The sequence below is a fragment of the Marmota monax genome, unplaced genomic scaffold (genome assembly GCF_021218885.2).
Source record: "Marmota monax isolate L192 unplaced genomic scaffold, Marmota_monax_Labrador192_F-V1.1 WCK01_AAM20220418_F8-fsc00041, whole genome shotgun sequence".
NCBI classification, from domain to species: Eukaryota; Metazoa; Chordata; class Mammalia; order Rodentia; family Sciuridae; genus Marmota; species Marmota monax.
Window position 1 is genome coordinate 8,518,822 of NW_026695238.1, and position 15,016 is coordinate 8,533,837.

General features: G+C 40.6%; 1 protein-coding gene across 9 annotated transcripts in view; it reads right to left on the reverse strand.

Annotated features, from left to right (window-relative positions):
- Positions 1-214: 214 nt before the first annotated feature.
- Positions 215-15,016, reverse strand: part of Dock10 (dedicator of cytokinesis 10) — a 234,253-nt gene continuing 219,451 nt past the window's right edge. For 6 of the 9 annotated variants that reach the window (XM_058577514.1, XM_058577513.1, XM_046439588.2 and 3 more), the window contains 7 exons: positions 10,094-10,240; positions 7,816-8,026; positions 6,405-6,595; positions 4,537-4,637; positions 4,215-4,353; positions 2,931-3,006; positions 215-964 (listed from right to left, as the gene is read on the reverse strand). In XM_058577514.1, the coding sequence (XP_058433497.1) occupies positions 903-964; positions 2,931-3,006; positions 4,215-4,353; positions 4,537-4,637; positions 6,405-6,595; positions 7,816-8,026; positions 10,094-10,240 (927 nt within the window). In that variant the 3' untranslated portion in view covers positions 215-902. The remainder of the gene's footprint in view (positions 965-2,930; positions 3,007-4,214; positions 4,354-4,536; positions 4,638-6,404; positions 6,596-7,815; positions 8,027-10,093; positions 10,241-15,016) is intronic. The other 3 variants (XM_046439593.2, XM_046439592.2, XM_046439594.2) reach the window with 1 other exon arrangement.

Sequence of the window (15,016 nt, forward strand, 5' to 3'; positions counted from 1 at the left end):
CATTATGTTTTCTTCAAATCATTCTAGTACTTTCCTAGGTTTGGAAGTCCTTGACTTACTTACTTAGTTCATCTCTGGAGGAAGTCTCAATTGGGTTTAGGTCCTTTTCTGACTTCTGGCAAGATATCATAAGTACTGTGTATGGGATTCTATTCAACAGACATCTATTAATCCCTTTAGAAGTGACTCACCAGCCCATCAAGAGGAAACCGAATGCAAAGTAACTTTTTTTTTATTTCTATTAACAACAACAAAATACTTCTATAATTTCATATCCCACTGCTTTTAAGAGCACATATATTACAAATAAAGGAACTCCACAAACTTTAAAGATTAGTATTTATCAACACTTTTTTACACATACACAAATAGTTTAATATAATGGTATCTGAAATGGTATTCATATAATTTTAGTACTGTCATAAGTAATAACTAAAAATGTTCTTTTAAATTTGGTAAAAACCATATATTTTACAATCTTCTATTTACACCTGAAATATGCTTAAATGTTACAAAAACATTCACTTTGACCTTTAAAATATGTGTACTAGGACCACGTATTGAACACGTAACTGACAGCAAACTCAAGAGTCTGCTTTTTAGCTACACATTCATTGGAATTTTATGGCAAATATTCAGCTTGGCTTGATCGACACCACTCAGTGAAAAAAACAAATTATAGGAAATGTGCAAATTCAGAGGCTGGCAAAATTCTCAAGCTAGCGAGGTAAACAAAAATATTAACACCGTAAAAACTTCAAATAAATTAAAATCTATTGTTCTCTTCCCCGAGATGAGCTGCAGATTCTGAAAGTCCTCCGAGAGGCGAGAGGCGTGTCGGGGCTCCTTACGCTTCCGCACCCTGCGAGACGAAGACCAGGGGTGGCGCCTGAGGGGCCTTGCTAATGACACGCGTGTAGGTTCGCTCCACTCCGCGCTTTGCTGGGTCGTCCCTGCCCGGAATCTTCAGACAGGAGCAACGCAACACGAGACAGCCATAATAGAGAGGTTAGCATTCGTGTCCCGAGATACAAAATTAAAAATCAGAACAGTGATTTTTATTAACTATGGGTCTCTCTCTAAATTTTTGGGAAAAAATAAAAAGAATTATCAAAGGAGATATGAAGGATTTTTTTCCCTCTGAGATAGTATGTGGATATTTAAAGTAGATTCACAACACTCTGATTCTCAGATATAAATTAATAAATGTCTGAATGACACAAATGCATCTGAGTAATTTCAGAATTTTATTCTAATCTAAGAGCTTTTTTTTTTCCCCCCAAAAATCTACCAAAAAGGTGGGGAGGAGATTGGAAACCGTATTTAAATATTCACATTAATGGAAATATAAGAAAAAAATTAATCTTGACCTGATTTTACTTGAAAATAACGTTAATAGGTCTCAATGATACTTTCTTAGACTCTGACCTATTCAAATAATGATATGTAAACACAATAATAACAGCAGCCACAGAAACCCCAGGCATCTGTAAAATGTATCTTTGAACAGAACAGACTTAAGGAATCTTTTGAATTTCTAGGTATGATGATTTTCCCATTACCACCTTACCACCCTATGCTATGACCTGCGGCTTCTCCCTCTTCCAGGAGAGAATTGCTGCTTCTGTCCCCCAAAGAGCACTTGGCATCTGAGTTTCCCATACTACCAATGTATTCTACTCATGATCAGTGCCATCAAGCTCTGCATGCATAATTTGGTTGATAATGTGTTCAAAGAGCACCCAGGGCTCTCGCAGCAATCTGCTTTCATCTCCTGCATGCGTGGCCCTGGAACAGAACAGGTCTGTTTCCTTCTCTGTTTTTTATATTCGATACTCATTACTGCAGTTGACTTTACTCTGCTGTCGTTCTCACTGAATGTTGAAACACACTCCAAATGAGCATCTTATATTTATATTTCATCTGCATACTTATATGCATTACTTTGGCCTCAGCCAAAAGAATTATTATTTTTTTGGCTGTTTATAAGACACTGTGAAATTCTGGCTGCCTATAAAAGCAATTATTGCCTGTCACTACCCATTCAAATGACTCCATCTCAACTTCTCCATTTTACACACCAGCATCCTCCTTATTTTGCTCCATCTCTTCCCCTGTATGGAAGGTTCTTTAATTAACTAGATGATTTCAGAAGATCCTTCTAGCCAAGGCTTTTCTGGAGACTCTTGGAGTGAACTACATAACTTATTCTATTTTTTTTTCTATTTCTATTTCTGTATTTCTATGTCTTGATTCTATTTGTTTCTAATTTTCAAAGTTAAATGGTAGAATTTTTCTCTCCATTGTAACACACACACACACACACACACACACACACACCTGTTTCCAGAGTATGTGCCCAAGCATAGAGGCATATGCAGGAATTCCCATATATAACCACCTATTAAATGCCTCATCAAAGCACAGGACCGGGAGAAAGTTTATCTTTCCTGCTGACAGATCTATTTCTTTTACTGAACAGCAAGAGCTGTGCAATCCATAAGGTTCTTTGTGTCAGTTTCTAGGAAGCTTAGAGGCAAATTTTCCTTCTTTTAGCAAAGGTTCCTATAAAAGGAGTTATTTTTTCTCTCCCCTTAATCACCTGGCCACCTGATCTTTGATTTTTGTTTTGGCATTTGGGGTGCAGTGCATCTTTGTTTTGGAGACAGATGGGCTGAAATACATTCTAGAAGCTGATGGAGTATGAATTTTCTGTTTAAAAACTAAGGTTTTTAAACTTTAATTTTAAATCACCAGGATCCGTCCCCCCACCACTGACCTATCTTGAAATGGAAATGAAGTTGTTTTAATTAAATAAAAACCTTAGAGAACACTAGCCACTTTGAAGGTGACTGGGAAAATGCACGGCCAGGATGGGCGATAGGAGAGGCCACAAAGGACGAAGGAGACATAAGGAAAGAAAAACATACCAATTTTGCCCACAGTACTGAGGGAAACACTAGACACAGAGGAACAGAAGCTGTACAAACACGGACCTCGGCAGAGCTGCCAGGAGAAAAGAGAAGAGCGTTTGTGCCAGTTTGAAAGCCAGACCAAGAGCTGGAGACAATCATTCCTTCATCTTTCCCAGCTTTTACGGCCATTGTTTGTTCTTTTTGTTTCTCTCCCAGATTTATAATTTCTCCCATGCTTTCAAGGCATCTGCCAAGAATTTAATTCCCATCACCTCTCACAAAGCCCAGGCCAGTTCTACTTCCATTAGGAATCCTGTCCAGAGAGATTCGTTCTTCTTTACATAAGTCAATCAAACATTTCTTTCTTCAGCTAATATACAGAGTTAAAGATGTGGGTACGAGAAGATAGAAAAAAAGGAAAAACTAATACATAAGGTAATTGCAATTAGAATGAAAGATGGAATACTTTTCATTTTTTTGCAAGTAGTGTTGATAATGCTAGGTCATACGGAAAGGAAGGATCACTAATATTAACTGAGTGACCATTATGTGTGAGGTATCATCATCATGAGACTAGTCAAGTTCTGTCCTGCATGTATTCTACAAAGAGCACAGAAAATGCAATATCCAGGTAGAGTGTGAGGGCTGCTGGATGCTGGAAGCCCGCTAATGAAGCAGTGCTTGGTTTTGAACGACTCGATTTTTTGCACCCCATATTATCGAATAGCCACACTTTGTGCGTTCTTACAGAACATGCTGCACACATGTCTGAAATCATGAACAACTTACTTGTGGGGTGAGGGTTGATTTTTATCCAATTGAGGCCCAGTCTCTGCAGGAAGTCTTGGAAGTAAAAGCCCATGGCTAGTCCTGAGGTTCTTTTTGGGCATGGTGCAGAGACCTCTAGTGGTGAAGTGTGGAACTCCAGACCACATTCTGGCTCTTATGAGGTCCCCATCCAGGGGTGGCAGAGAGTGGCACCAAGTTCTAATGGGAATTGACCACAATGGTCCTCAATGTCGCATCAGACCCACTTATTATAGAAAACCAACAGTTCATGTGGATTGGATAATCATCTTTAAAAACTGGAAAGCATCTGGGTTCTCACATTCTTTTCCTACAGATTTTTCTCTAATCTAATCTCGGCTTTAAGCCAAATGCTGCTGTGCACGGTGCAGAGAGCATGATGGTGATGGAAAGTACAGTGACTTCAGAAAAAGAAAAGAGAATCTCTCCAGCCCTGGCAATGGGTACAACTTTCTATCTGCTCACAGTGCCCATTCAACAGGGAACACTCACCTGCTCGTTCATGATTGCGGAAAGTTCGCTCAACATGTCCTTATAATGGGACCGCAGTTCTTCTTGGTACTCCAGCTGGTCCTCCTTGATGAGGCGCTCATTCACATCGAGGGCCTGCCCACACGCATCTGCAAATTGTCTTTAGCAAGAGCATGAAGCAGATTAAAAACTATCCATAGGAAGTGACCTTGAGGTCAGTAACTTTGGGTTCAGAGTTGGGATGCTGGGGGACTCTGCCACCTTGGACAGGGATGGTTGGGCGAATTCATGCCTCTTGTCGGAAGGAGTTCAAGGAAGAGTATTCCAACAAAGAGAATCTTACCTGAATATTTCCTTCAAAAGTTTTACTTGGTTGTCAGGGTATTTCTTTGCATTAGTTTCTTCAAGAAAAGCTCGTGCATAGGCCATTGGCCCAGCATTGACCTAGGAAAAGAGAATTGGCTGAGGTTGACCCCACCTCCTCCATGGAACCTTCTCCACACATGGAAGGAATGGCAACTGTGTGTGCCACTCATGTGGCATCCTGTTTCTCTCTTCCTGCCTTGTGACACACTAATTTGTATTCCTGTTATATCTAACCACTCACGAAGCCACTAATGAGTGTGTCAGAGTTTTGTCCTTTCCCACCACTTTCCTCAGACTCCATTACTTGCCAGCTCTTTCACATTTTGCCATATCTTCAATGTCTGATCTGCTTTTCCTAATAGCTTTGAAAACCAATTACTTCTATTAACTTAAATACATTCACTGTACTTAAATTTAATACTTTTAATATCAAATGTTCGATGAGCTATTTTTTTTTCTATTAAGCACTCAGCTAGTATGAAAAGCCATTCCACAGTTATTGTGGTGGGTGCCCTGTTCCAAAAACCCCTCTTTCCCTGTATTCCACTTGACAGTCTATCTTAGATCATGGTCCAAGGAGGCATCTGTCTGAGATGAATACACAGGGCCAGTGTGTTCATCAGTCTATCAGTGCTGACACAGGGTAGCAAGTCCACACTAGTGGAGGGCTTCATTTTCCTCAGAGCATACTATCTGTTAATTGGGCTTCAAAAGGATCCAGGTACACCAAGGACACTACTACTGAGCAGACTTCAGATGCTGTGACCACTGGGCATTGGCCATTAGTAGACACGCAGAAGTCAGCACCACATGTTTTCCTTTTCTTCTCCAGGTCCATCCTCTCTTCCTCTACTCAGCCAGGAGCCTAGGGAAGCCATCTCCTCTGCAGTAGGACAATGGATCCCTTGCCTTCTGGCTACTTTTCTTTCTGAGCTAGCCAGTGGGGCAGAGCAAGGACAGTGCACTCAGTGTGAGAATCAGCAGCATCACACATTTTTTTCCTTTGCTTCAGGCTCCAGTACAGCTCAGCAGGGCACTGGTACCTGCCGACCTTTATTTGAAAAATCAATATTTTATTTGTTACGGATTTTAGCATTTTGATTTTTAAAAACACCGTATTAAGATCTTGATTACTGATTACATTTTGTGCTTCACTCTCCTCACCCTAGTAGAAGCCCAGTTGGGATCGAGCATTGGGTTTTTCCGCAGTCCTCTAGCAGAGCCACACCTGTCCATCATCAGGGACTCACTGTTTCCCCCCGTTTCTCTGGGTTTGGGGTGGTAACACTCCGAGTATTCCTAGACCATGCACCAGCCCTTGCTGGTTTCTTCAATGCTGCTCACACTTTTGCAAATAGTTTGTTTATTCTTTTTCCCTTAATCAACCACTGTGAGCTTTCCATCTGCTTCCTGTCACAACCCTGACAGTCAGATAAACACTACTGCACATTTTATGAACTAGTAAGCATTCTATTTCTGGATTTGTTTTGAAACAATTTTATAAGGCTCTTAATAACAGATATGTAGAAGAGTGCTGTGCTTATTCATTAGTTGATTCATTCATTAGGATGCAGATACAGAACAAAGTTTATCGAGAGAAGATGGGATGGGAGGTTTGAAGGAGAAATGTTATTTCAGTTCAACTTAAAGGTGTAGCTACAGGTGTTTGGCACCATCGATGCGCATTTACAGCTAGACATCATTCTAAAGACTCAGATGAAAATATTGAGTTGTATCACAAATAGCAAAAATATTTCTTATATCCTTTGTAAAAACAATTTTCAGGTGTTTTATACCAAGTTTCACTGGCTGTGTGCAACTCAGCTCTGGGTAATGCTTACTAACCTTCACACTGACACTTCCTTGCAGTTTGAGCTGTAGTCTGATCATGTCCACCTCATCCATCGTGCAAAGCTGATTAAGCTCAGAGACCTTCCTGGACATCTCATCAATCGCCACTTCAATAGGATTCAGTTCTGTGCTCGATTGGCTGACAACCTGGATCCTCTTCTTCACATAGGGGAACAAATGACTCGCTGCACAAAAGCCACACAGAGGGATTTAAGGGTTAGTGGGAAGTCCAGGATTCCCCCGGGGGTTTAGAAGATCTTGTATTATTTCACAGCACGTTCCATCTGCTTGTTTCTGTGTGTGTCTGTTTTTCTTCTAGATGCCAGCATCTCTCATACTCTTACCATTTGCCCCAGCCGCCCCACCAGGCATGGTCTTCTCCCCTCACCAATTAACGTGAATGCAATCTTAGGGATGGGTAAGATCTTTAGAATAGTTAAACACTAAAAAGATGATGGCTTTCGACGCAACTTCCAAGAAGATCTACACTAGCCCACAATAAAGAAAGTTCAAATTAATACTGCAGAGTATATAGAGTTCTAGTTATTATTATTATTTTTTAAATTACAAAATCCCTGGACAAGTTTTCTAAAAGTGAATGCATCTTGTAGTTTGGACACTGGTGCTAGTAACCTGTCTACTGTACAGTGCAGGATCACAAGTCTGCCAAGGTGGCTGGGAGATCTCCCTCCAAACTGCCTTTGCTCACCTTCCCTCTCAGTTGCCTTCAGGAGCTCCTCCTAGCTCTTCCATCTCTATTTCATGTGGTGTTGACCTGAAATTCTTGCTTTACTTGGTTCTTTCTCCTACCTGACTGTGAGCATCTTTAGGGCAATATTCTGTGTATCCTAATTGCCAGGAAACAGAGCCCAACACCTGTAGCAGGAACTCATTAAGTGTCAGCTGAATAAATGAAAAACAGAATAGATCTAGATAGCGCTGGGAGGGGGCTGCAGATCAACGCCTGCTTTCGTTTTAGAGGAAGACTCTGGTTCCCACAGTGGTTTAAAATCTTGCCCTAAACCACACAAGGATGAAAGCTAACTCTGAAGCGGCTGAGTGTAAATTCAGGGAGAGGAGAGAGGAAAGTTCAGTGCCTTGGGCTTTCCCATTGTCGCTGACGCCACTGACCTTCGCGACTGCAAATTCTGCAGGGAACAATGACTAAGTGCAAAGTAACTCTAGTGACAACTCTCCTCTGGCTCCCTTCTCAAGCCTCTTTCTCCTAACGAAAGATAAAGGGGGAATCGGGTCTTCCTGGCAAGTATCTCCAAGTCGCGACACTCTGGGTGCTGATCTGCAGGGCTGAAATGACTCTTGATTTCCACTCATCGCCTAGCGAGGGACTGCAGCTCCCTGGCGGAGTGCGCCTGCGCGAGGCGGTGGCTCAGGCCGCGGCACCTACTTGTCAGCACCGTCCTCCGCTTGCACTGCTCGGCCACTCCGCCGTGCTTCTTGCCCGACAGGGTAAAGGGCGTCTCGAAGACAAAGCGGTTGATGTTGTGGTGCATTTCAAAGTCTGTCTTCCTGTCCTCTATTTCCTTTTCTTCAAAGAACGGGGTGACATAAGTCACCTGGATGTAGGCGTATTTGGGGTCCAAATCCTTGGGGTTTACCTGTGTTAACACATTAGGGGCAAATAAAGGGAGGTGAGTCGCAAGGTGTGTTTGAAAGAAAGCCCAGAAGCTCTTTTCTCTGGGCTGGCATCCTGAGGAGGCTGTCCCTCTTCCCTTGGAGGAAAATGGCCAATTATCATTTCAGAGCTGGTGAGACCACAAAGGAACTGGCCAACAGTGGTTCAGCAACCAGCTGTGGAAGCAGCAGGACTGGAGCCAGTTTAAGGACTCAGACTCTTTACCACTTAGCTGCCTGCTGAGCCATATTATTTAATCCTTTATTTATTTCTCTTCTGTGATGAACCTCCATGCACCTTTGTGTGCAAGTCTTTAGGAAGTGGAGATGCATCTCTTTGTTCCTCTGTGACTTAGCCATATACCTAGACAGGGGGTAATGTGGAGGGAGGTCCTTTGTCTACTTAGGGGATTAGCTGATTAACCTATGAGATGACTGTAAATTTTTGTATTTTTCATGTCTCTTACCTTCTCTTACTGCAAGAGGACACTTTATTCCATGTCCTTTCTAACTTTGCTTTGGTGAATGGGCTTGACAAATAGTAAGGGGGACAATTTGGAGGTCCCAAGACAATCTGGGAAATTGCTTTGGTTCTCCTTGGAGGCTGGAAGCGATGCTTCTCAGCCTCTTTTCTAACGATATCTTGAAGAATTTTAAAACTTCTGATTTTCTCCATGGGTCCACCCATCCACTCCTTATCCAATTCCAGAGATTTGAGGAACCTCATGAACTTTTTTGTAATGCTACTAATAATTACACTGTAAGGTGGGAAGAATTGTGACCATTTTATGGATTTTAATACTTTTAAGTAGAGGTTCAGAGTGGCCAGTTACTTTATCTGTGATCACCAGTGGCTTGGTGGAATGAAGACCCAAGTCCCTCTCACACCACAGTGGCATTTTTCTCCATCCTACTAAAGCTCTCTTGATGCTTTCACTCAGGAATGTCACTACTGCAATCCTCCGTCTGCCTGAATAGGTAAGGTGACTGTATCGTTCAAGCCAAGAGGAATAATGAGCAAATTTGAAAGAATTTCTGCGCAGAAAAGTGATCTTGTGCCTAAACCCCTCCAAATGCCAGCAGAGACTCATCATCATCATCATCAATCTCTTTCATGTCCCAATAGAGCTCTACACCATTGCAATCATGTAATAGGTCAATCAGCTTATCTGCTAAAAAGACAAGAAACCTCCCTGCTGTACTCCTTTACCCAATCTGTTTTTAAAGCCTTGCCATTCTCTAAACACATATTCCCTTTTCCTTCCTTCATTTCATTGCTTGTGCTGGGCTTCCTAGAATGCTCATTGCTTCTCGGAAACACTACTCACCTGCTATTCAATGATCACCTCCTCTGGGTAGCAATGTCCAGGCAAAAGTGAGTTGTTCACAGTCCCCTGTCCTGAGCTTTCCCTTGCTAGTGGGCCATGTCTCACTGGGGGCACCTCATGGCATTCTAGTGACTGTTCACACAAGTCTTTTTCCTCTTGGCCCCGTGAGGACAGGGAGGTCTGGGAGGAATATGCTCTGCACACAATAACTCCTAGTTTGGCCCTGGCATACAGTAGGTGCTTACTAGAGTTTGGCTAAATGAATGAGAATATACAAGAGAATTCTGGTAATCTAATGAGAGGATGTAATCATTTGTTTTTTGGAGCCAAGAGGTTGAGTATATTCTCACAGGCTAATACAATGTAATAGCAAGTCTGGTCCTAACACAGGGGACAACTTTCAAAATTGGAATGACCCAGGAAGACCTCCTTGATGGAATCAATATTTTCGACCTATTTTTTCCTCTAGTCCCACCTTTGGGTGCAATCACTTTAACACTGAAATTGCTATTTGAACAAAATAACCCATGGGAGAAGTAGAGGACTTAGTTGGCTATATAGAAGATGACCATCAGCCAATCAACAAGCAAAACACCCAACATAATTTTGGTACTTTACTTTGCAGAGTCAGATGGAAAATGAAAACAATATAGTTAAAAAACAAATGACAATAAAAAATCTATGTTGAGTCTTAGAACTTGCATAAATATTTATTTTTCCTACCTTATTGGAATCTTGGATTATCTTCACGTTATCTGCTCCAAATTTGTCTGCATAGAGTTTGAGTAGTCTTTGGGAAATCTCAGAGAGACCCGTCAGCTTAGGTTCTTTGTAAATATACTCTTTACCCTCTTCTTCTTCAAAAAAACCCTATGGAAGATATACAACGAACCATTGATTTTATCAGAAAATTCCAGTTGCAAATCACAAACAAAACAAATGTCCATTTATTGAAAAAAAAAATCCAGTCTTTTGGCTGCCATCCAAGCCATTTATTAGCACCCTATGAAATTCAAAATTAGAAAAAAAACAAATAAAGAATATAAAAAATATATTATTAACAGACATTAATATAAATATTTCCTAGCCAGGTCAAAGAGCCTCATTAAATATATTTTCTCTTTTTGTAGAAATCAATGTTAATAGCTGCCTGCATATATTTTGGGGGAAGAATGCCCTCTTGTGGCAGCCTGGGGTAGAACACAAAAATTGGGGGCATTATTCAGAGTACTGGGTATGGTTTTTAATAAGGTCTTCTACAAGTCTTTGAAACTAGCACAGTAACACTGTGCTGCATGAAAAGGCATCTGGATTCGTTGAAATCCATCCCACATTGTCTTAGTTGAAAAATCATGACACTTTTTATTGTTGCAGAAGAATTACATATGGTATGCTCCCAATTACTGCTATCTAAAAAGTAACTTTATAGCTGCCTATATGACTTCAGGGACCTGATGCAATTTAGCTTATATGTAATTCAATTATTCGATTTACTTTTCTAATATAATTTTTCCCCTCTTAAAAGTCGTGATCTTATAAGATTAATAATAGCAACCAAGTCATCAAATAGGGGTTAGCTTCTATATTATTTGGTTTGGTTTGAAGCAGGGGTGAAGGAAGATTCCACTATCTGCAGATAACTAAGTGAGGAAATATTTATAATTCCTCTTCTTTGAAGAGATAGAAACATTTTTCCTGTGGAATACATATGGCCTCAAAATATGTCATGAAGCTGACAGCGAAGAAACCACATTATCTGGTTTCTTCTGACTACAGAGTTTCCCTGCAAAGAAACAGCTTTTGAGGTTGGCTAAAGATACTGGGGCTCAAAAAGAAACATAGCTATGTTTAAAAAATCATTTTTGACTAAAAGTATTCATTTTATGTAAAATAAACATGGACAAAACCTCCTAATGCTGTATTTTTTTTTCACGGCTGTTGTGAGGCAACCTGAGAGTAATTATAGAATTTGCATTATTAACTTCGTATGGTGCTGTACACCTGTATTTTCACATATGTAAATGTGATAAAAATTAAAAGGATACTTTCTATCCTAAGAGGCTGGGCTGTAGCTGTCATTTGCAGAAGTCAAGGCACGGGGTCCCCTCCTCAGCACTGTTCTTGTCAAGCAGGTAATTATCTGTAGCCTTGTCCATCTTCCTAATTGACTTTGGGCTTTCAGCAAATGTGTCTTGTTCAACAAATGCATGCCTAGTGTTTAGCATACTTCCTGGCATTTCAAAGGAGGGAGGGTCACTCTGTATTTTTTGAGGAGATGAATGAAATTGTTCTTAGAGGACGTAAATCTCAAAAAGGCATATTTGCTCCAGAGGTAATTGGAAAAGACCTCACTGTTTTTAGTAAAGAGGTGTTTATTGCATAAACATCAGATTATGAGTACCTGATCCTAAAGTGCTAGAAGGGTTGATGGTTCTGAAATCATGAAGAGCAGCTCCCTACCATTCATCTGGGCTTTGCAGGGCGGTGAGGCCTGACCCCATCCCCATCTGGCTTCCAGCCTGCTATGTTTTTCCACTGCTCTCTTTGAGGACTTTTGTCTGATTCCAGGTCAGAAGTTAGTGGCTAAAATTGACAGACTGACACATCAGAGAAATAAGACTTCTGAGGCCATCAACCAGAATCCCTGCAGGGCCACAGCAAAAACAGCATTTACAACTTCAATTTCAAAGAGGAAAATGCCTCCAAGTTTTAGAAAAAGATTCTTTCACCCCAGCATGAAACTAGTACACAGAGACATTTTCACTGTGAATTTTTCCCTTGACAAATTTCTGAATCTGGAGTTAGCAGAAAATGAGTGGCAGGAAATAGGTATTTACTGCTGTTATCATGACCTTGGTGGCCTTGGTCATGACCTGTGACTTTCTTTCACCCCTAATCCTTAGTCTGTAGGATGGGAAAAGTGCAGACTCTGCATTTTGTTGGGCCTACTAAGTACGGTGCCTGGTGCACAGTAGACCTTTGATGAGTGTTGGCTACGACAATGACAATGCCAGCAATGAAGAAACCATTCCAAATCCATGAAGCAATTTAAGTTCTGACTTGGATGCAGAGAAACAGCTTAACTCAGCGTCTGGTGCTTAAAATACGTACCTTCAGCTTTTCTTGCATTAGAACTGCAATTTCCCTTATTACAAAAAGTCTATTGATACTCCTATTTCAATATTTTGGTAAGTGACTGATCAGAAAGAAGCAGTGATTATAACTTTTCCTGAAAAGCACAGGAATGTAAACCTTTTAGACTGTTTTACAAAATGGGTAAGAAGGAGTAGGAATAGCAGAATAAAGAATTTAACTTGCTGTCTACCATAGTTTGGGTAAAGTGCTTTTGGAGCCAGACAAATGGCAGCCATATAAATGTTTGGGATGTATATTTACTTTCACCAGGGAAATGATTAAGGCAGAGTCTACTGAGCTACAGGGCACCATCTGAAGGAAGGTTTCAACTTTTGCCCTGTCTATAGAATAAATGATTTATAAATGGGATACAGGTGATGACAGACCAGAGGCAGATTCCCATTTGCTTTGGCCCCAAGGTTATGAATCGACTGCCTTACGAGGCACCAGGAAATGTGGTCTTTGCATTCCCATCGTTAGTTTGATTTTTTAAAAATGTCATTTTACATTGCAGTAAGTGCCTTAATTTGTTGTGGTTGGGAAAGAGCATGTTTGAGTTAAAGAAGGACCTTGAGTCAGTAGCATCAACATGCGTGGATAATGAAACTTCAAGGCAATGCATCAGGATAAAAATGTACTTCAACAAACTGACAGGTAAAATCATTGACTCAGATGTTTTTGTAGGTACTTCAGAATCTTGCAATGCCCCTGTACCATCACTGGGATGTCATATATAAGTGCCCCTGCTATACGTGTGTGTATATATGTATATTTTACATATGCATACATGTGTGTCTAGATCATTGATCTTCATACAGGTGAGGAGTTGGAAGGAGGGATCACATCCTAAGTGGAGATGGGGGTTTTCACACTACACATGTGCCTTCCCTAAGTTTTTTTCTATTAAGATTCTGAGATGCATCTACACTCAAGTAAGCATGATTGAGAATCATAGAATTTAAATTCTTTGGTGCATAGAATAAAATTACCCCAGGTCTTCCAGTTCATTAATTCGAGGGGTATCTGGTCTTTTAACTTATGCAAGGGGCATCTACTTGCTTGCTTTTGTGCTAAACACCAGGACCTAAGGATTTCACTGATATTGGTGGTGTTTGATCACTACTGCTGTTTCATTATTCTGGAAATGAGCACTTCATGGAACTTGGGGGGATACATTATGTAGGCTTCTGTGTGTAAAATTTCCATAGCCAATGATGCCAGGTGCTGGGTTAGAGATTTCATGCTATGCAAGACTTGCATTTTTGAAAATCTCTGCTGTGGTAGAACAGTTTTCAACTTGTTTCCTAACGTCTGGCTCATTGCAGACACGATTAATATTAAATACCACAGCCAATATGATAAAAGGAAAGCACCAGTCCAGATGGGACATGACAATACATCCTCAAAGGTCTTTTGGAGGTGAAGAGCCAATTGCATAGTATATTCCCATAATTTTTAAAATGTTATTGTAAGACGCACATCCATGAGGATGTTAAAAGGTGGGTTTTACAGGGACATAAAACACTATTACGGATAAGAAATTATTTCAGACCATAGCAATTATGCTAATCAAGTTGTCGAGGTTTCATCTCAGACCTTCAGAACTTCTATTCTGCACACGCTTCAGGAGATGTTCACATCTATTTTGTGTGTATTTATCAAGAGTGGAGGGCTGTGAGCTTCCTGCTCTTGTTGAATACCAGAGTTCCCTCTGGCCATTTGGTGTCTTGGGATGGGCATTTGAAAGCCCTCTACACAGTGCAGATGGAGGCTCTAGGTTCTGCTTCTCAGGACCACCTCCACTAGTTCTCCTTGTTTCAAGGGCTGGGGTTTCAGCTTGGAGGGCCATGCTTAGGCATGTTAGGCATGTTCTCACGTCTGCACATTTGACAAAACATTGTGCCTTTTAAGCTTGGAATGGAATTTTTTATAAAAGACAATTGAGATTACTGACAGCATTTAGAAAAGAAGTCAGGCGAACAACCAGCATGCTTTACTAAGGAATCTGAAAAAAGAACAAAGTTAGGTCATTTGAAAGTAGCTTTCCCAGTCCTTCCCCATGGCCCACTCTATTTAGTACAGGGATTTTCAAGTATCTTTTAGTAGGTGAGTTAAGGACTCATGGCCCCAAATTTATAAATGAAAGTAGAAAATACCCATATGGTGTGGAGGTAGGAAGGAATTTAAAGAATTACAAAAAAGTATGTGCTGGACAAGTGAGCTGAATGGGAACAATGTGTGGATAGTGAAAGAATCTTTCTTTTCAGCTCAATGGACAATACCATGGCAAACCTTAGAAGCTGCTATTTTTGTAGATGGAAAATGGTTCAAAATAGGTGACTTCATGTGGCTCAAAATCACACAAATTCTCCTAGAGATCTCTAGGAACTGGAAGGAGATTTCTGCCTTTGTTTGTTTTTCAAATTGCTTACCTTACTTGTTTCTGTATCTCTGGAGACTTTACGTATTAGGTAAAGATTTATTTCCCTGTTCAATTTCTGTGTTGGAAAC